Here is a 20,734-nt window from a genome sequence, read left to right as displayed (position 1 = left end):
AAAAAAGGACTTCTTATTGCCCTTAATCTGGGAAGCTAGTCCCAGTTCCATCTCTGCCTTGGCCTTCCTAACTACCCCCCTACATCCCCAAGCAACTGGAGAATAGCCCTCCCTGGTGATGACCCCTTCTTTCCATTGGGTGTAAGCCTCCTTTTTAGCAAGGAGATATTCCCGGGTGGTTTTGGTGAGCCATGGAGGCTTGTGTGCTCTCTTGCTCCCTTTGATCCTCATTGGGATTACCTTCCTTTGGGCTTGGAGGATTGTCTCCTTAAGGAGCGACCACTCTCCTTGGACACCTGGCTCCCCTCCCCTCCAGGACCTCAGCTCTTCTCCAACTATCCTCCTTAGCTCGTTGAAGTTTGCCCTCCTAAAATCTTTTCTCTGTGGACTGGACCCAGAGGCAATATGTAGGGGGTGCACAGGGGTGCATATGCATCTTCTGAGAGTGCAGGTGCACCCCCTGACAGGCCACACTCACCGTTTAGGTGACGGGTGGGGTGGCAGGCAGGAGCACAGGTGCCCCCCCTGTGAGCACCAGCCAGGGAGTGGAAGTGGCCACTTTGTGATCGGCTATGGAGGCTAATTAGTCAGCTCTGTGATAAAGCTCTCATGTAGCTGTGCCCAGTGATGGACAACTTGCCCTGGAACTCAGCCAGTCTTACCCTCTTCTTACTCACCATGCATAGCCTGTAACAGTAGACAAGATGGCATACACTTCTCTGAATTTTGCAGCACCCCAGTTGAAAAGCACTGAAATAGATTTACATTCAGAAAAGATCTGGATGGGGGCCTTGAGGCTCAAAAACGTTGCTGCCGTAGCTGGTACCACTTATGGGTGGCTGGGTCAGGGCCTCACCCTGGTGTACCCTACTCTTTCTGCTGACTGTACCTCCCAACCCCTGGTCTGTACCTCAGGGGCTAAGGGCATCCACATGCCTGCCTGTAGCAGGACCAATGGCTGGGAGCATGGGGAAGGCTGGCACAGGGGCCATTTTGGGGGCCGGGAAGTGTGGGGGAAGGCAACAGCAGCAGTCACATGTGCAGTCACAGGTGCTGCTGGAGTAGCTGGGGCAGGCATAGGGTGCCAGGCAGGGGAGGAAAGCATTTACCCTTAACAGGATCTTGTGGCACACTGCCTTCATTCCTGTGGCATACTAGTGTGCTGCAGCATACCCTTTGGGAATCACTGCTTTACTCTTTTCATAACCAATGCTTTTAACAAGGCTGATTTCTTGAGAGTCTCTTCTGGAGGTTCATGAGAAATGGAAGAACCATGTAGAGCAAGAGTCTTTAAGCTCCACTGATCTACCATTTAGATTTAGATGCATTCCTCTCCACTGCAGGATGGAACAAGTCTACTTTGAGAGCTGATTTTAAACTGAGATGATAGTTTTCCCACCAAAAAGTTTGATGGGTTGTGGTTCTCTTTTCTTCCCAGTACCTGCCCCAGCTCAAAGGATTATTCTCTCCAACGTGAGTAGCACCAGCTTTCATGCAGCATGGTCCACAGAATCTACGCAGAATCTTGTTTTCCGATTTCTACTGCTTCGGGAAGATCAGCTGATATGGGAAACTAAAACTCGCAGCAGACACTTGACAGTGACAGGACTGGAACTTGGGGTCTTATACACAGTCGAAATCAGGACGGAAGTTTGTATGAAGGAAAGTAAATCAGCACATCAGAAAGTAAAGACCGGTAATTTTATTTAGAAACAAGTTTGTAATTGGACTTTACTGCTGTTGAAATCTATAATGCAAGCTGACATTTAAGAGAGGTCTGGGTAGGGGCTTGTTTAAAAAAAGTGGACTGACAGGGAATCCAGTTGTGACAGTATTATAAAGTCAGCACTGAAGCTTGGTACTGAAATGATTCTGTTGATGCAATCATATCATTGGGAGCACTTCCTTTCCCAGCCATGGTCATATGACTTCCCTCAAGCAATTACACCAATAGCTTATGTGAAAAAATAATAGTAGGACATTCATTTAATGTGTTTTTAATTTGCCTTGATGTGACAGCAGCTGGAAACTATGGCCATGGACAGGCATTATATTTGTGCCAGGTAAAATGCCTGTTTCCTGGAACAAAAAGCTAGCATACAGGCATTAAGGGCTTTTCATCATGGAAGGAGGCTAGCTCTCCCATGAAAAAATGCTAGCATTTCCCATCAACAACACCTCCAGAGAAAGTAGTTTTCTAGTATGGCATATAATGTTTGTAACATTTGTCTCAGGGTCCCTAGGACTCCTGTTAGCTTACAGTCCTTTGCTTTCCCTCCCACCCCACCAAGGGAGAAAGGAAGAGTGCACTGGCTCGCTAATGGCTTGCCAAGCAACAAGCTGTCAGAGTGCCCTGCAGGGACCTTCCTACAAGGAATTTGGACAGTGCTACACTGCTTAAGCCCTGGCACCTTCTCCTGACCTTTTAATACTACTTTGGCTCCCTCCTACTCTTTAAAGGGCAGTAGAGCTTCCTGCTTGAAATTCTTGGTGCTCAGATAGACTGCCTGTCCATGTCCTATGAGCAGAACCAAGACCATGTGATCAGAGAACCCTCTCTAGGCTGCCAGTGGTTCATGAATCTCAATCTGTGAAATAATTCTTCTCAATAACTTTCTTTTAATTTTGCAGCTGCTCAAAAACTTAATGGAACAGTAAGACTAACAAGTATGGAATATGTTCAAGGCTTTAGCAATGCAAGTAGTGAAGAGTATCAAAACTTTACACGGCTGTTTTTGAATGAAGTAAGTTGCTGGAAATGGGGCTTGATAAGATGAGGAATGTCAGTGAGTGGTCTTCACTATCTCTCTATATATACATGGGTTGAGAATTCACTTCCTGTATTGCAACAACATGGAGAAAATGGGGTGCAGTTGTTAGGCCATGAGAGCTGGATTCAGGAGCTTGCGGTTGCATTCTTGGTGCTCTCTGTTTCAGTTTGTCTATCAGCTGCATGAGGAACATTTATGGAACTGAGCTTATCTATGGGGTGTTGTAAGGTGTTAATTGATGTCTGTGAGGCACTTAGAAATCATTGAACTACATGGCTGTATATAAATGCAGAGTATTACTAGGATCACCCTTTCTCACGTGCACTGGTCAGACATATTTTTATTATCCTGTTTTATATCCATTTATAATGAATAAGCCTTTTTTCCCTCTTCTAAGTCATTTTTTATGCTACATTTAAGTAGGGCACAGGACATCAAACCATATTGGAATACTGTAATTCATAGGGATTTTACTGGGAGGAATTACTCTCCTTTTATTTCTCAGCCAATCCATCAGTTGTTTGTTCTTATTGGTCCTTTTGGTGTTTGTTAAACAAATAACCAGGTCTATTAAAAAGCATGGGGCTTGTTATTTTTGCTGTAACGTATTCCCATTTGTCCGTTTCCTTTTACGCATCTACATGACAGAGAGATGTCTGAGGGGAGGGGTGATCAAGGATGATAAATTTATGATTGATTATTCTAGAACCTTTTATTGAAATACTGCAAAGGACTCGCACACTTTAGGAATGACTGCTAACTTGGTACACAATTATCTCTTAAATCATCTGTGAAAAACACAGCCATTCCTAGACACAAAAAAATGGCAACATTGCAACTGTGCCATTTTTTGTGTCCAGGTTCAGAACAGAAAGTGAAGGTTCAAAATAGAAAGTGAAGAATGCTCTATGCAGCATGCATCATCTTTTTTGGTAGAAAAAACTAATATAAGGTCCCTGTTTTGTATATTTTTAGATATAAAATAACTTTCCCAGTATTAGTCTGCAACTTCTCTAGCTCCCAGGTTTCTTGACCCCAGACTGATACATCCTAGTCATAAAATGAATGTGACATGCTTATGCAAAGGGAAAATGCAGCAATTAAGCACTGCCCTCCCTTCCATTCATCACTCTTTTATGTGTCAGAATACTTTGAATACTGAACCTTGATCAAAACCTTTTGTGTTTTAATACATAGATAAAATTAAACATATACTTGTTCATAGAACATAAAGTCAGTTTCCCTAAGCCACTGATGCAAATAGTTAAAGAAAATGCATAAAAATATTATGTAGAAGAATGAAAGGGAGGTTGGCAGCAATGTTAGTCACAGCCACAGCACTTATATTTCCTTATTTTCTTCCTGAAACAATTATTCCCTACAACTGGCTAGATGAAGGATGAGGGCTTTCTCTCTGGTTTTGAACCATTAGATATGGGCCACTGTCTGAGGTAAAATACTCTACAGTGTCTTGTGACAGGCCTTTTGTTTCTATCAGCCCTAGAAGTGAGAATTAAGAAAAACATTTAAAAAAAAAGATATTTATATTTTTCTTTTCATGGTGTAAAGCCCACACTACTGACTTTTTAAAGAGAAGTCTCAGGTCCTCATTAGATCAACTTTGCTGGAAGATTTTTTATTCCTGTGGTAGATTATTTATTTTTTTTTTGCATTATATCTTCACAGTCCCCAATTTTTCTTTTCTTCTATTTTGTAAATCATTGTACTTTTTAAGCAACTTTGGATTTTTCAGGCTAGTGTCTTGCAGTGCTTGAAATGTTTTTTGCTAAACTGTCAATATTGGAGAGAAAGAGGGACGAATATTGTCCATGGAAGAGCATGGAAATGAACATTATATATGCTAGCTTTCCCATGATCTCTTGATGGCAGAACACCTAATGCCTTACATCACTGAGCTGGAAAGGATATTCCAATTTCTGTGCACTTTGCTCTTGCCTTTCTGCTGAGACAGCCAGAGATTATATCAGTCAGGACTCATCTACACAGGAGCTCTCAAGAAAATTAAAGATGTGAATTTACAGTGAATTAGTCAAACCACATTAAATCCCTGTGTAGACATGCTTCTTTAGAATTAAAATGGCCTTCATTCAATTGAGCTCAATTCATTTCCAAGGTAATGGAAAACAAATCTAATTAAGACCACTTTAATACTGAACAGGCATGTCCACACAGGCATTTATACAGTTTAACTAATCTTCTGTTAAATTTACACCTCTAGTTAGGCTTACCATATGGAAATCCCAGAAATCCGGGACATTATGTCCCCCCTTGCACTGTTACCAGGCAGCAAGAGCGGGGGTGAGGGTGGGGCTGCATGCCCACCTGCAAGGTGCTCTGAACTGCTCCGATGCCCAGCCAGATTGTACCCCATGGCCCTGTGTTTCCAGGATGTCCATTATAATTCTCAGCAGCTGGTCAGGACCAGCCTCTGAAATCCAATACTGTCCTGGTTAAAATGCTACATATGGTCACTCTGCATCTGGTGTCTCTGAGTATGGTTATACTAGCAGTTTACTGCGGGGTCTGGGAACAGGGCTTTTATCCCCCAATAACTGCATGCAATAAGTAGGATCTTAACTGAGGTAGCTTACCTTTTTTTAACTGAGGACCAAACCGCTATGTGCTGGGCTTCCATTTAGCAGAGGAAGAGAGTGGGTATTCAGTCTGTGCAATAGCCTGTGTATGGTAAAGCCTTACCTCCTTTTACTCAAGGGGGAATTGTTTGCATGTCTGTATATCCACACACTGACATATTGCTCAAGATCTATTACCAGGTGGCTGTGAACTTGACCATTACCCTTCTGAAATTACAGCTACTCTACATAATGACACACATTGCTCTGAGCCTCTTTGTTTCATTGACCCCCGAACAGCACCAAACTTCCAGCTTTGCTACTGTGGCCCCATTAGTTCAATTAGCATGTCAGTCTGGCTTCCCCGGCTCTTCCAGGGACTTCACTGTGGGCTAACCTACCTCTAGGGTGTCTGGCTTACCAGGGGAGGGTTTCCCTACTCTGTCTGTAGGCCTCAGTGTTTACCACCAATTTCAGCCTGTCTCTTGGGACTTTTGGCACTCATGTACCTTTTTGTATTTCTGTTTTTATATTGCTGATCTTTTCCTTTGTAAACCAAAGGAATTGTAGATAAACTGTACATCCTGAGAAAGAGGGTGTTTTTTTAAATGTTGGTAGAAAAATCTGAGCGATTAGAGGCTTTGTTTCCCCTTCCCCTTTATAATTTAATAAATAATTTCCTTTAAAACAGACTGTTTCTTTTCTTCCTCTCCAGATAACAGTCTCAGTTTTATATCTTTAGGGTGTGGTAGGGTATTGTTAAGTCATGCAAACATACCAATAAACAGTTTAGTAGTGTCATCTAGTGGCTGACTCTGGGTGTAGAGAATGTAATCGTGCCATTTTCCAAGTTCTTACCTCTGCTTTGTGCAGAATATTACAAAGAAGAAAATAGCTAAAATAAAAGTGAGTCCTCAAAGCAGACCTGAGGAAGTTAACTGGAGTGAAGGGGGCAGAGGACCCTGTCCCCTGGTGGGACCGTATAAGATCTGTTGGAGTCTTGTGTCTAAGCCTAGTATAATATGCAAGCCCTACCCTCTGGATTCACCTTCCAAGAACAGCTAAGTCAGGGGTGGGCAATTATTTTGGGCGGAGGGCCACTTACAGAGTTATGGCAAGCCATCGAGGGCCTCGTGATAGGCAGCCAGGGGCAGATAAATATTAATTTTCTAAATTTTTTAGGGACCTCACAGGCTGGATAGAATAGCCTGGCAGGCCGCATTTTGCCTGCCCCTGAGTTAAGTGAATAAGGCTAAGGGGCTGGGTTAAGCCATGTCTTCAGCCATAATGCACTTCATAGAAGAGGTGGGCTAGTGTGAAAGGAGAAGTAAACTGTAACTTGTCTAGAGATGTTGACATTTAAGGCCCTGTTACATGGTAAATTTAGGGGGCTTCTGAAGCTCTTAACCCCTGGATTGGCTACATGTTAACACCTTTAAGTGGCTGAAAGCACTCATTATTTGTCTTAAAGTTACACCACTCCAGAGCAGGATTATCTTTAATCCTCCTAATTTTGCTTCTGTTCCATTAAGTTATGGCCACTTTCCATAGCTATTCTGCCCATGTTGAAGTCCTCCAGCATCCCAGAATGGAGTGGTCCCTCCTGAGTCAGGGTGAGGAGGACACCAGGGCACAGCAGGGCCAAGCACAGCACCTTGCCACCTGGGGATGTCTGGCAGAGCTAGTGCTGCCGCCCTGAAGTACCTGGTGGCCACAGTTCCACAGCCATCCAGACTAACTTGCTGCTTCTGCCAGTGGTAGTGCATGGGGGTGGGAGGAAGTTCCAGAGGAAAAAAGTATCAGGCCCCTCAGAGCTTAGGCAGTACCTGGCCAGCTGGCAGCCTGGTAAGCATCAGTGTGTGTGTATGGCGGGGAACCTTGGGAGGAAAAAATAATGTGAGAGTTGGCCGTTACTTTAACATGTGTAAAGGCACCATTGGGAAGGAAGAAGTGGGCAAGGCCAATTCCAATGGCATCCTTTTACTCAATAAATGACCTTGTCATTACTAACACTATCTTCAGACAATATGACAGGTACAAAACAACATGGCAACATCCCCACTCAAAGCAATGGCACCTCCTTGCCTACATCAGTGTAAAAGCATGTGATCTAAAAGATGTCCATTTCACATGTGTCAGGAGCCAATGACTGCTGGACCAATTATAATTTAGTGAGATCAATCATGTCCATCAGGGCTGTGTTGAAACATCAAAAGCAACCCAAATCAGTCCAAAGAGAATACATCATCAAATGCCTGAGAAACTCACACCCCTAGATACCATGAAGCCCTCCCAACATATTTCAGCAAGAAACTCACCAGTTTTAGGATTGAAATCGATAACACTAGTGTTGGGGAAGATTGGCAAGCTCTAAAAGAGACCATCCATGAAGCTTGCATGGAATCAACTGGCTTTATCACCTGATGCCATCAGGACTGGTTTGTTGAAAACAATGCTGAGATCTAAGCTATTCTCAGTCAGAAAAGAAAAGCTTTCTGTGACTGCCAAAACCATCCTATGTCCATTCAGAAGCAGGGAACTTTGTGAGAGTTTAAAGCTGAAGCCCAGAGGAAGATTTGAGAAATCAAAAACAAATGATGGAAAGAAGAGGTAGAAGAAATCCAACAATTTGTTAACAATCATGACATGCAGAGCTTCTTCAGTGCAATCAAGGCTGTGTATGGACCAAATCCTTCCAGACTCATCCCGCTTAGTTCTGAAGACAGCAGTATACACTTCAAAGACAATGAGTCCATGAAAAACTGCTGGAAGGAGCACTACCAGAAGCTCCTGAACTGAGAATTGACAGTGACTGATGAAACCTCCGAAAACATCCTGCAGCATCCAGTACGGGAAGCACTTGTCAGTTAATCAACCTCTGAAGAAGTCCACTAGGCAATAAGAGAGGTGAAGATCAACACAGCATCTGGCCCTGAAGACATACCAGCTGATGTCTTCAAAGTTGGTGGGGAAACTATGCCTCAAAAGCTCTACACACTGTTTCTTAAAATCAAGAACACTGAGGAAATTCCTGCTGACCTAAGGAATGTCAATATTGTCAACATTTTAAAAAAAGGGAGATAAGTTTGACTGTGGAAACTATCAAGGTATTGCTGTCCTTTCCATCTTTGGGAAGATCCTCACTTGAATTCTGCTGAACCAGCTGCTGCCCCTTGGTGAGGAAATCTTTTCTGAGTCTCAGTGTTCCTTAATATCATCAAGAGACACCATGGTCATGATTTTTGAGGCCCAGCAGATCCAGGAAAAAGGCTGAGAACAACACCAGGAACTGTATCCAAGCCCCTTTATCAATTTGACCAAAGCCTTTGACTATAGTCCCTTATCCCCCTGTCCCAGGAGCTTCACTCATAGCTCCCTGAAGGCTCAGGGCCCTACCCCGCTGCAGCCTCCCTCCTGGCACTCTTAGTGCAGCCTCAGATCTTGTGGTGAGTTTGGGCGCTGCTCCAGGTCCCTGCACCTGACCTGGGCCCTGCCTCAGATCTCATGGTGAGCCTGGGCTCCCTCTGCTTGACCTTGTTTCCCACCAGGAATGTGGGGCCTGGGGTTGTAAGGGACCCCATACTTGCCTTTCACTGGGGAGGCGATTGGCCTAGCATTTCCAGGGACTACCCTGCCATGGGCAGCCCCACCAGACCATTCTACCCCTGCAGGGTGTAGTATTATTTCATACGCAGGACAGGGAACCTCCTTCCATCCCCATAGAACCCCCCAGACCTCACAAGGGGTTGTGAGCAGCAGCTCCAGCCAGTGATGTCCTTCTGGCTGCATGCAGCAGACTGCTGGCTCTCCTGTTCAGGATCCTGCTCTTATAGCAGACAGCTGGAGTCTGTTTCCAATCAGACAGTCCTGCCTAACTGGGGTTGACACCAGCTGCAGGCTGCTTTGCTGCTGCCCACACCCCTGTGAATAACAGAGTGTACCCTGTGCTCTGTTATAGCTGTCCAGAGAAATGTATCACCATCCTAAGACTCCTTCATGACAAGATGACTGTCTCTGTCCTATGCAGTGGTTCCACTATGAATCCCTTTGCCATTCGAACCGGTGTCGAGCAGGGCTGTATGACTGCATCAGTTCTGTTTTCCATCTTTCTTGCGGTCATCAAGGTGTTCATCCATCATTGCCTGCTATATGGCATCGGCATCAAGTACAGGGTGGATGGGAACCTTTTTGATCTTTCCCACCTCTGTGCCAAAACCAAAGTTATATCAGCCTTGATTGAGGAACTTCAGTACACTGATGACTGTGCTGTCATTGCACATACTGAGGAGGACCTACAAATGGCCCTTTACTGCTTCTCTTAAGCATGCCTGGGACTGACCCTTAACATCAGAAAAACAAAGGTGCTTTACTAGCCTGCTTCAGGCCAGTTATCCCCCCTCAATAAAGATCTTCATTGATGGACAGGAGCTAGAGAAGGTTGAACACTCTTCATCCCTTGGTAGCCATCTCTCAGAAAAGGCCAACATCAATGAAGAAATCCAGTCTAGGATCTGATGTGCCAGCTCTGCCTTTAGAAGGCTGTATCATTGTGTATTCTATAAGCACAACATCAGGACTCAAACAAAAGTTCTGTTATACTGGGAAAAACTAGCCTGGGACAGGTTTACATCGTGATGCCTTGTGAGAGAAGGTACACCTTACTTTGAGGAAACCCATCTTGCCCTGGAGGCAGAAAAATGACAGAAATAAAAGGAAAGAAAACAAGACTGAGAAACTCACAATCTGACCCTCCCTTTAACCTCCACTTGTGGCATCTTCCAGAGAGTCTGTGGCAATCTTCTTAGCCATCAATGGACTCATCTACAACCCTTAACTTGACCCGTGGGAGTGATCAACTTCAACTGTGAGGGATTGCTGATAATGACATCCTTGACCAGAAGCAAGGGGGGAGCAAGAAAAGAACTGTGACTGGCCTGGATGGTGGAGCTGCATGTGGTTCTTAACAAAAACCCATGGCTAGTGCATGCAAGAGGGGGATGACAATAGGTCCTATGATTTCCCAATAGGTTAGTGCTTAGACAAATTTGCCCAGGAAGAGGGAGACCGAGGTTCTAGGTTTCTTTCAATCACAGGGAGTTTGAACAGACACATCCTGCCTACTAACCACCAGACCACAAATTAGGCATTGTCCAGTCCCTTCTTCAGCCCTTCTTTTGAAGCTGAGCTACCTGGCACCTGAGAGAGAGATGTAGGGCTAGGAGGAAGAGAGATGGCAGCTTCCTTAAGAGAGGTCCTCAGTTTTTGCTTAGATTCTTACTCCCAGTGTGGAAGTTTTGCCCAGCTACAATTTTGGGACTTATGCTTGCTCAGGTAGGCATGTACAGAGCCATGTACCTGCCCAGCCAGAGCACAGGATACTGTACATACTCAGGAACTATGTGGACACTTGTGCAGCTGCACTGTATGTGGAATAGAATCGCAAACTGAAAAGTGCCAAAATGGCAATCATGAAATCAAGCAAGCACTATCTGGGCACTTGAAATGAAATAGGATTCTGCCCTAAGGCTAGATAAAGACATTCAAAAAAGCTGGAGGCAGAATTGATCTAAGTTATGCAGTTTCTGTAAGTGGCACAGTTTAGATAGATAGCAAACAGAACACACATTCACATTTTGGTGGTGAGGGGCAAATCTTAGACTGGGTTCTGCTATTTTTAAACCAGTCTGTGTGTACCGAACTTCTGTTCTCTTATGGGTATAGACTAGTTTCTGATCACTTGTACCAATAAAAGTATAATGTCTGTACCTGGCTTAAATGTCTGTTTTTAATGAGTTGTTTATTTGCCCAATTCCAGAGGTCGTAAATTGTATAGTGCTTTGAGGCTAACTGGAGGCTATTTCTCTAATTAATGTAGGGTTATTTTCTGGCCTAGCCACTAGAAGCTAGATTCTATTCCATCTATTAGGTGCCTAATTGTAATGCTATTCATAGATTCGTAGTTAGGGCTGGAAGAGACTTCAGAAGATCATTGAATCCAGCCCCTGCCCAAAGGGCAGAAAGTCAGCAGGTATCGTAGGATCCCAGCAAGATAAGCATCCAAATGTCTCTTGAAGGCGTTCAAAGTAGGTGCTTGAGCCACCTCCGGCGGTAGTCTCTTCCATACCTTGGGGGCTCAGACCGTAAAGAAGTTCTTCTTTACGTCCAGCTTGAAACTATCATGGAGGAGTTTGTGACTGTTCGATCTTGTCATCCTTTGGGGTGCTCTGGTGAACAGACATTCCCCCAGATCTTGGTGAGTATCCTTGACCTCTGATCACACGTGTGGCTCTCCTCTGGACTCTCTCAAGCTTCTCTACGCCCTTTTTGAATTGTGGAGCCCAAAACTGGACGCAGTACTCCAGCTGTGGCCTCACCAAGGCTGAGTACAATGGGAGAATGATGTCCTGGGATTTGCTTGAGAAGCATCTATGGATGCAAGCCAGGGTTTTGCTCGCTTTACTAGCCGCAGCATCACATTGAAGGCTCTTGTTCATCTTGTGGTCAATCATGACCCCCAAGTCCCTTTCATCCAAAGTGCTAGCCAGTGTAGCACTGCTGAACCTATAAGCATGCTGTGGGTTTTTCCTCCCAAGGTGGAGAACCTTACATTTTTTGGTGTTAAATGCCATCAGGTTCTTGTCTGCCCATTTCTTGAGCCTGTCAAGGTCAGCCTGGATTGCTGAAGTCCCTAAAAAAATGTTTCAGGGACTTGGGGAAGTTTGTGTCCTTTGGTAACACACCATGCTTTTGGTCTTACAGCTGTCACAAAAAGCAGCAAGGAGGAGAATGACCCATGCATTGTTTCATAAACTCAAGAGATTTAAGCAGGGTGGAACAGGTTCATTCTTAACTTAATTCCACTTAGGTGCCCAATAGGTGGAATAAGATCTGGCTGTTGGCTCTCAGGGGACTGTGGAGGTCTGGGACATTTCACATGTGTTCAAGGGTCTGTTAGAACTTGTAGTGATAATATAAGACTCCCTAGAAAAGACCTGTATGAAACATTTTTGAGAGAGGCTCGAGGTTGAGGACTCAGACATTAGGGAGGTTCCCATCATGTGGCAGTGCTGAGAGCATGAAAATCTCCCTTTCTCTTTCCTCTGTGGCCTGAGATTTGAGTATAAATGAAGGCCCAGTTTATTTTTGGTGATGCATGCACCAGCCTTGTTCCTTGTGGTTCTGCTATTAGAATGTGAGAAATGCCATTTATTGGGTCAGATCATAGGTCCACCTTGCCCAGTATCCTGTGTCACAGTGGTAGAGAGTGGATGCTGAAAGGGAGAATGAAGTGAGTATGATAAGGGTTTTTTCCACTGTTCCTCTCCTACTTGCAGCCTCTAGCATTTAGGATCTAGGATGTTCTAATTCATAAGTTGCACCCCTAACTCCCATGCTTAATAGCTACTGATACCCCTTTCCTCCAAGAATTTGTCCAATCCCTTTTTGAATCTGGCCAAATGGTCAGCTTCCACAGCATCTGGTGGCAAGGAGATCCACACTGTAATTACATGCTTTGTGAAAAAGAACATCCTTTTGTTAGTTTGAAACTTATTGCCTACTAATTTCATTTTATCACCCCTAGTTCTTGTATAATAAGAGGCATCTATATGTGCAATTAATATGACATGATAAACTCCAGTGCAGCTCATACTGGAGAAAACTGTTCATGTACCTGGGATTGCAGCACTTCTGAGTCCAGGTATGCAGGGGAGGGTGAGGCCATTGGCAGGGTGGGGAGTCAGCCCCAGGCTCTGGGTGGTTGCATCTGAGGCTGGCTGGGTCACAAGGGTGCTACAGTACAGGGCTATGTGACAGTCAGCCCCATCATTTGGGGCCAGCCCTGTCATTGAGCCAGCCCTGTCACCATCTACATGTGTGTTTCAGAGGAGTAAATTACTCCACCGTAAGATAATAATGTCCCTGACAGTACTATCCTGTGGTGGAGTTAATTTACTGTGCTCTAATACTGGTGCAGTAAAGCACCCATGTACATGCACCCAGTAAATAATAAATCCCCATTTGCTTTCTCTTCACTGTTTAGTATTTTGTAAACCCTTATCATGTGCCCCCTTGAGTATCTCTTTTCTAAACTGAATAGGCCTATTTAGTCTTTTCTCATACAAAAGCCCCTCTGTACCACTAGTCATCTTTGTTGCCCCACTCCATATCTTGTCTAGCTCTTCTATATCTTTTTTGAGATGAGGCTCCAAAACTGGGCACAGTATTCAAGGTGTGGACACACAGTGAATTTAGAAAGGGGCATAATGGTACTTTCTGTTTTGTTTACAATTACCCTAATAATCTCTAACATTTTGTTTGCCATTTTTATGGCTGCTGAGCACTGTGCTAAAGTTTTTAGTGAACTGTCCACAATAATTCCCATATCTTTTTCCTGTGTGGTGACAGCTAATGTAGAGCGCATCATAATGTAGGTATAATTTGGGTTATCTTTGCCCAGGTGCATCACTTAGTCACTTAGTTGACCATTCACTCAGTAGTGCCAGATCTTTCTATAGTTCCTTGCAGTCCATCTTAGTCTTTACCACTTTGAATACATTTGAATTCCCACTTTGAATTACCTTCACTGAGTGGAGGTTTATGTTGTATGAGCAGCTGTAAGAAGTGGCTGAGGCTCCATAGGGTCTCCCTGACTGAGATTACTGTGGAGATGCCAAACCCTGAGCATCCCACTGGTCAGACTGGCTCCTGGTCAGCACCTCCGCATTGGGCTGCACTGTTTCCTGAAGGCATTTCAGGGAGGAAATGTTGAAACTAATTTGCACTAATATAACCTGCTTCCTAGGCAGACTTTGGTATTACAAGGAGCCTTTGCCAATGTCTATGCCATCCCTGTCTGAATAAATGAAATGAATGAAATCATTCCCTTGTTTTATGTCCACAGTTAAATGCATATTGAGTCTCAGCTGTATCAGGAAAGCTTAGTAGTTAAAGACTGCATGAAGCACTCTTGCAATACATAATATTGTTGTATGAAATTTTATTAATTCTGTCTATATTCATCTGCATTTATGTTTTGATCACAGGTATATAAATCTATGCCCCATAACCTTATTAAGCAAATGGATAATGGTACGATTAAAATGTCGATTACCAGTATTACTAATGGGAGCATCGTGGTAGGTTTCAGTTTAGTGATAGCAGAAGATCTGGACATCCAGCACATTGCCACAGCTTTCCGTGATGCCTTTCAACACAGTTCTTATTTCACAGTTGACAACAACAGTCTCTCCATACATGGTAAGGTGCAATTTATATCACTGTAATTTTTCAAAGCTGGCAAAATGATAAAGAGTATCTTTAGTTTGTGATTTTTGGAACAGAGAAACTGTAAAAAGTGACAGATGAAAAGCCATTATTTTTCCCTAAGTATTTCTGCCAATTCATCCAATTAACTTTTGCAGAGAACATGAAAAGATAAAGCAAGAAATGTGATGCAAGGATGAAAACAACTGCTCCCCTTATCCTAAACCCAACCTGAAATGCAGTATTTCCCTCTACAGTATATTGGTTTCCCCCAGCCCAGGTGCAAAACAATAAAAACTCCAACACATTAATTATCTAGGCAATAATTGTGTCTGTTACACTGTCAATTAATACTGCCTACTGCTCACTTGCAAAACTCAGATGAAGACCATCAGTCTGGTATAATCATAAATGGCTACTATACAATTTCTCCTTTACAAATCACTTTTGAGACTGATCAATAATACTAATTTCTTAACTGCTGCTGAATCCTACTTCACAGATTGATGTATTTCTGGAAAAAAAAATTTTTTAAACCATCACCATATTTGGTATTCCACCATTTCACTATGCTGATTCAAAAGATACAGTTTTAACCTCTCAATTAGAATCTCAGGGAGGATACATGAGAGCTTTATTGAAATTTGTGCATTGAATTTAGTGCATTTTCCTTGTCTGCCAGATCTCCAACTGTATATTCCGAAAGATTTAGAAAACCGTCAGCCCTGATGTGTCCTTTATAACTGTGCCCTCTGCTGCACTGTTCAGCAAGGCATTGTATTTTAAGGGCTATAGTCTGTCACATTTAAGTGACTTCTTGTTGGGCAAAACACTTGTCAGTGCATTGAGGATTCTGAAATTTGACCCTGGAAGTTTAGAAGAGTTCACTTTGGTTTTTTGCCTTCTGATTTAAGCTGTGAGTGCTCAATTTAAATCTGTTGTGTTTAAAGCAACCAAGTACATGTTCCCTTTATGGAACAGAGCCTGATTTACGTAAGAAATGTATGCTGTGCCAATGGCTTACCATATGGTGGTGTATTTCCTCTACTACCACCATCATCACCACAGCCATGTGCCACATAATAAGAGGAGGATGACGGTTATCATGGTAGCCTTTCAGCACCTACAAGGATGTATTTGTCCCCTGGAAACTGTACTAATGAATAGTAAGGGTTTGTTGCAAGGTAACAAGGACTCTTTGTGCTGCAAGTGCTAGAGGCTGATGCTACAAGTGTTATTGGTTGGTGCGTCATATTAGTTATAGTAGCAAGTAATAGGGGGAAGTTGGAAACCAGCCTGCATCAATGCTTCCATCTGAACTTGCAAAAATCTCAGAAACTTCAACAGTTTTTTTCTTTGAAATTATACATTTTGACCAAATATGAGAATTCAGATGAAAATTTTCATGTTTTTTTTTCCTTTCCAGCTTTTCAGCCAGTGTTTTAACCATCTCCTTCCTTATAGGAATACTTGGGGCAGGGTGGGACAGGGGGAGTAACAGCTGTCGTTTTTCAGGGAAAAATGAAAAAATCACTGGGGTGAGTGTCAGGGGATTTCTCATCAGCAGTACAGAAGGAGGCTCTTGTTGATGGCATTTGTCTAGGCAGTGATATAAGTATTTTTGCTGTACTAGACTCCCGTTAATAGCAGTACTGTAGGGAGCAAGCATTATAGTGATATGATGCTACCAACAAGAACTGGTTTCACAGTGACACCATGATGGAAGTTCCAGTTTGTGAATAATCAGGACTTCAGTCACAAACTCTCTTTTTTTTTTCCCCCACTTTAAAAAACAGATTATGATGAATGCAAGAGAGAAGAAGATGACTGTTCAGTGGAGGCATCATGCCATAACGTATATGGGTCCTATCAATGCAGCTGTAATGAAGGATTTATTGATCTAAATTCGGACAGGCCGGGGAGAAACTGCAAAGGCAATAATTTCTATTCCCTCCTGACTTTATTGATGTTTTAATGATCTGGTCTTTGTAAAATCGTTTGGTCACATCCATCTGCAATGAGCCTCCACCTCAGGCCATAGAGTTATGTGTAGGATAAATGTGACTCAGGGAGCATCTACATGTGGTTTAAGGTGCATTAGTCATTTTTAAGGGGCACCAAGGGCATGAGTCTATACGTATGCACCCTTAATGCACCTTAAAAATGGTGATTTTAGGCTAATAACATCTAAATTTAATCCCTGCATGAAGCATGAAGTGTCAAATTTAGGTGTGATTAGTTAAGGCACCTTAACCCACACGTAGATGCTGTAAGGCACCTTAACACTATGTGATTGAGGGGACTGAGGGGTCCTGCGCTGCCACGGTCTGGCAGCAGCAGTCCCTGTCAATTTGCAGTAAGTCAGCAGAGGGAGCAGCGGTGGGAGAATGCATACCAGGGGCAGGCCCCTCCATGACTCCCTGCAGGGGAAGGGGGCAGTGCAGTGTGGGCACAGCCTTTGCTAGTCGCTCCCCTGTGCCCCTCCCTCAGGGCAGGTTTGCTGGCCGGGTAGTGCAGCCCTACAGAGCCAGGATACCTCACTGCTTTCCCAGGATTCAGGCGTCCTCAGAAGCCTGCACTGTCTAGGGTGCTGACCAGGGCAGACTGCCCAGTGAGCTTCATTAAGGCAACTTAGGGTGTCCACATGTAGACGTGCACCTAAATCACCTTAATGCACCTTAAGCTAAGGCACATTAAATTTAGGGTGCATAAATTCACATGCAGATATGCCTTCAGCGTGTGAAAACATATCAGATTAGAAAAAAAGTGTATTTTGGTGTATCTTTAGTGTTTGTATTAGTATTTCTAGTATTATACTCAGTAGATTTTCAACATGCTTTTTTTCATTGCAAGAGTATGAGCATTTGATGGGGTCAGGCCATTCTCATTATTTTTTTAACAATGATTTTTTTTCTTATTTTTGCCCTGACAAGTTAACAGAACTATCACAAGCACTAGTTATTTTCACAAGCATTAACAGAGGGAGCAGCAGAGGCAAAAGAAAAGAAAATATAAATCAGAGTGCAGGCAGTTTTAGTCACATTAAATACTAATGTTATTAATGATTTGTTTGTCTATACTCATTTCATCCAGCTTTCTCCAGCTTTTCTCAAATAATTTACTGTTTAGTTAAAATAGGTGGTATAGTTTCACAGATCCTTTGACCACATTTTTTATGGTTTGTATTTGTTTTTGTAGCCATAGTGATAAATTACAGGTATTGGCTGAAGTCACAAGGCTTGTAAATATATACTGGTCTTGGTTTGATGTCAGTAAATCAAGCAGCTTTAACACTATAATAGTAAAGATTTGGGAAAGATCTTTCTGAAATAGTTTCTGCTTCTTTTCTTTTTTTTTTCCTGGCATCAAATCAGGAATTTTTCAATTAGAGACATTCTTGAAAGATGTGAATCGTTTCCCAAGACGTTCTTTTCCCAGTGTAAATCACAGGATAGATGCTATTTATGTGTATAATTCAGTAAAATGTTGCATAATAGAATCTATATGACCCCAAATGCACCCACTATTAGTTATGTGGGTGTAGGCCATTTACATTGCCTCTGTCAATGATGGATGAAGACAGGTATTGTAGGTGTTGTTAAAAAAAAATACAGGTTAACTGACTAGGTAGGAAGAAGGATTAGAAGGAGGAGTTTGGTGTTTAGTGCCCATATGCGTATCACTCCCCTCAATTCTCTCCCCCTTCTCCCCCTGCCAGAGAAACCCCCCATTTGTTATTCTCCTCACTAGGTCTGTTTACATTTATCCTCTTATGAATGACAGTGTAGTTAAGCATTGGAACAGGCTATCCAGAGAGGCTGTGGAATCTCTATTTTTTGGATGTTTTTAAGATCAGGTTAGATGGATACTTGATTGGGCTGATATAGTCAGGGACAATCCTGTTTTGAGCTGGGAGTTTGCCAAATGACCTCTTGAGGTCCTTTTCACTCCTACATTTTTATTATTTTATGATATGTATTTGTAATACACATCTGCTGTACCTGTACCATGCTGCACTCCAGATTTTTCCAAAGTGGTCAAGGACAGATATTTAAGTCTAGAGACAAAAATTACACATAAACTGGTATCAGTGAGTGGAAACTAGTTCAAAGCTGTAACACAACAGAAATTCAGTGCATTTCAAAATTGCCAAAACCGGTTTAAGATAAACCTGGATGGATATAATATCAGACTTAACTGCTTTATGTTAAATTGGTTTGCTTCTGTCCCAGATCCCCTCCAGATTCAAGTTAACTCACGGTCCCCCACTATCCCAGGATGCTTTGCACCTCCTCTGCAAACCCTGCCTGGCAGGGTGTGTGGGCTAGCTTTGACCCAAGCTGTTTGCTCCAGGTGAGCAGAGAGGTGTGCTCTGGCACCCTCTAGCATCTGGCCTGTGACACCGCAGGTATATGGCTGCATTTTCCAAATCAAAGGTGAATGTTTGTTCACTTGCTTATCAGTTAAATCTATGCAACTTAGGCTAACCTGGAAAAATTGAATTGATTCAGCCTTGATCTTTTTGACTGTCTGTACTTAGCCCAAATGTCTGGCACTAACAAGTAGAACCAGATTTTCTAAAGAGCTCTGGTGCAACTTAGGCACCCTTATGAGGACCAGACTTCCCAAATTGCTCAGCAGCCAGCGGCTCTTATTGTGAAGGTTTGTGCAGCAAAATCTGACTACTCATTTTTGTGCCTAAATGAGAGCTCAGCAGTTTTTAAATTCTGGATCCCAAAAGACTTGTGGAAGCTGAATACACATTGTGAGTGAATCAGTTATTGCATTTCTAGAGACACTGAGTTTTTCGTGTCATTTTTAATCAAGAAAAAGCTCCATTGTGCAGTACCTACATGTGATCAGTTAAGAAAGAAATCTACTTTTTAGCCAATAACTGAGTTTCCTTCTTAAAAAACTCAAAATAAAAGGAAGTCTTTAAGAAATGAGTTAGGGTCTACAAATTGGATTAAATCTTTTTATTCCTTTACAGCATTTTCTCCCAGTGGTAGTCCTGCAGCTACGGATGACAATCCTGCAGGCAGCACAGTTTTTCCTGTGGCACATTCACTGCCTTGGGCACATGTATCTTCACTTGCTGCAGAAGAGTCCTTCGCTACTAAACCCAAAGTTCTGGAGCATGCTATGTTCTCTAGCTCTGCAGTACCTCAGGCCTCCCCAGACTCTATGTCAAATGTCTACCATTCTCCACCAGTCACCCCTCTCCCATCCATTAACTCTGCCCAGAGGCTTTCCATAAAAGATGCTGTGAAGGTATTCTGTGAAATTGAAAAGATTGTCATTGCCATTCAGAAGAAATTTCTGCAGCAAGAATCTATCCCAGAATCTTCGCTCTACCTTGGGGAACCTCATTGCAATGTGAGCTTCCGCAATGACACCTCTGTTGTACTGCAGACGGGGTGGAACGAATGTGGAACTGAAGTACAAAGTGTGAGTCATCTGAATGGGTGAATATGAAGAAACATCCAGGTCCCATATTTCTGTGTCCCTACTGAAGGTAGTAGGAGATACTGGACTAAGGTGTGCAGTGGGGCAGTTAGTTCTTGTCAGAGCTTCCTGCACTGATGAACCAAGAACTCAGCTCTTCTTGCACTGTGAAAAGTGATCCTTAAACCTAGGTAGGAAGTAAATGGAAGGGAGATGATGATTGTTGCCTCCAATGCATCCAGAATTCTGACCTACTTCCCATGCCACCTTAGGTTACAAAAGCCCCTAGTGGTGGTCTTCTCTTGATTTTCATAACCTCTGCCTTTCTTCAAAATATTTTATACTGTAATATCTAAATAAATATCCCAAGAAATGCTGCACTAGGTAGTAGACACTGAGGAGTAAGACCCTTTTGTGCAAAAGGGTATGGCATCATATATATCTCATATGCCACACTCACAGAACATAGGTCATAAATGCTGAGTATTTCATGGAACAGTGGCCATTGTGGCTTAAAGAAGGTCCCAGGTAATGTGGGGCCCTTGCAGGATGCGTTGGGAAACTTGGTCGTTACACCAGACGACAAAGCTAACATGTTTAACGATTTCTTTGCCTCCATCTTCCTAAGTAGGGACCAGAACAGCAACCTCCCTGCTGGGC

At 43.0% G+C, this 20,734-nt stretch overlaps 1 protein-coding gene across 1 annotated transcript in view; it reads left to right on the top strand.

Annotated features, from left to right (window-relative positions):
* Window positions 1–20,734, top strand: part of UMODL1 (uromodulin like 1) — a 93,576-nt gene that overhangs the window by 49,188 nt on the left and 23,654 nt on the right. The window contains exons 13-17 of the mRNA XM_019523879.1: window positions 1,439–1,696; window positions 2,617–2,744; window positions 14,410–14,623; window positions 16,426–16,563; window positions 19,620–20,077. Of these exons, the coding sequence (XP_019379424.1) occupies window positions 1,439–1,696; window positions 2,617–2,744; window positions 14,410–14,623; window positions 16,426–16,563; window positions 19,620–20,077 (1,196 nt within the window). The remainder of the gene's footprint in view (window positions 1–1,438; window positions 1,697–2,616; window positions 2,745–14,409; window positions 14,624–16,425; window positions 16,564–19,619; window positions 20,078–20,734) is intronic.

Source organism: Gavialis gangeticus, unplaced genomic scaffold (assembly GCF_001723915.1).
Source record: "Gavialis gangeticus isolate Ggan-Ray unplaced genomic scaffold, GavGan_comp1, whole genome shotgun sequence".
Classification (NCBI taxonomy): domain Eukaryota; kingdom Metazoa; phylum Chordata; order Crocodylia; family Gavialidae; genus Gavialis; species Gavialis gangeticus.
This window is presented reverse-complemented; position numbering and strand designations above follow the sequence as displayed.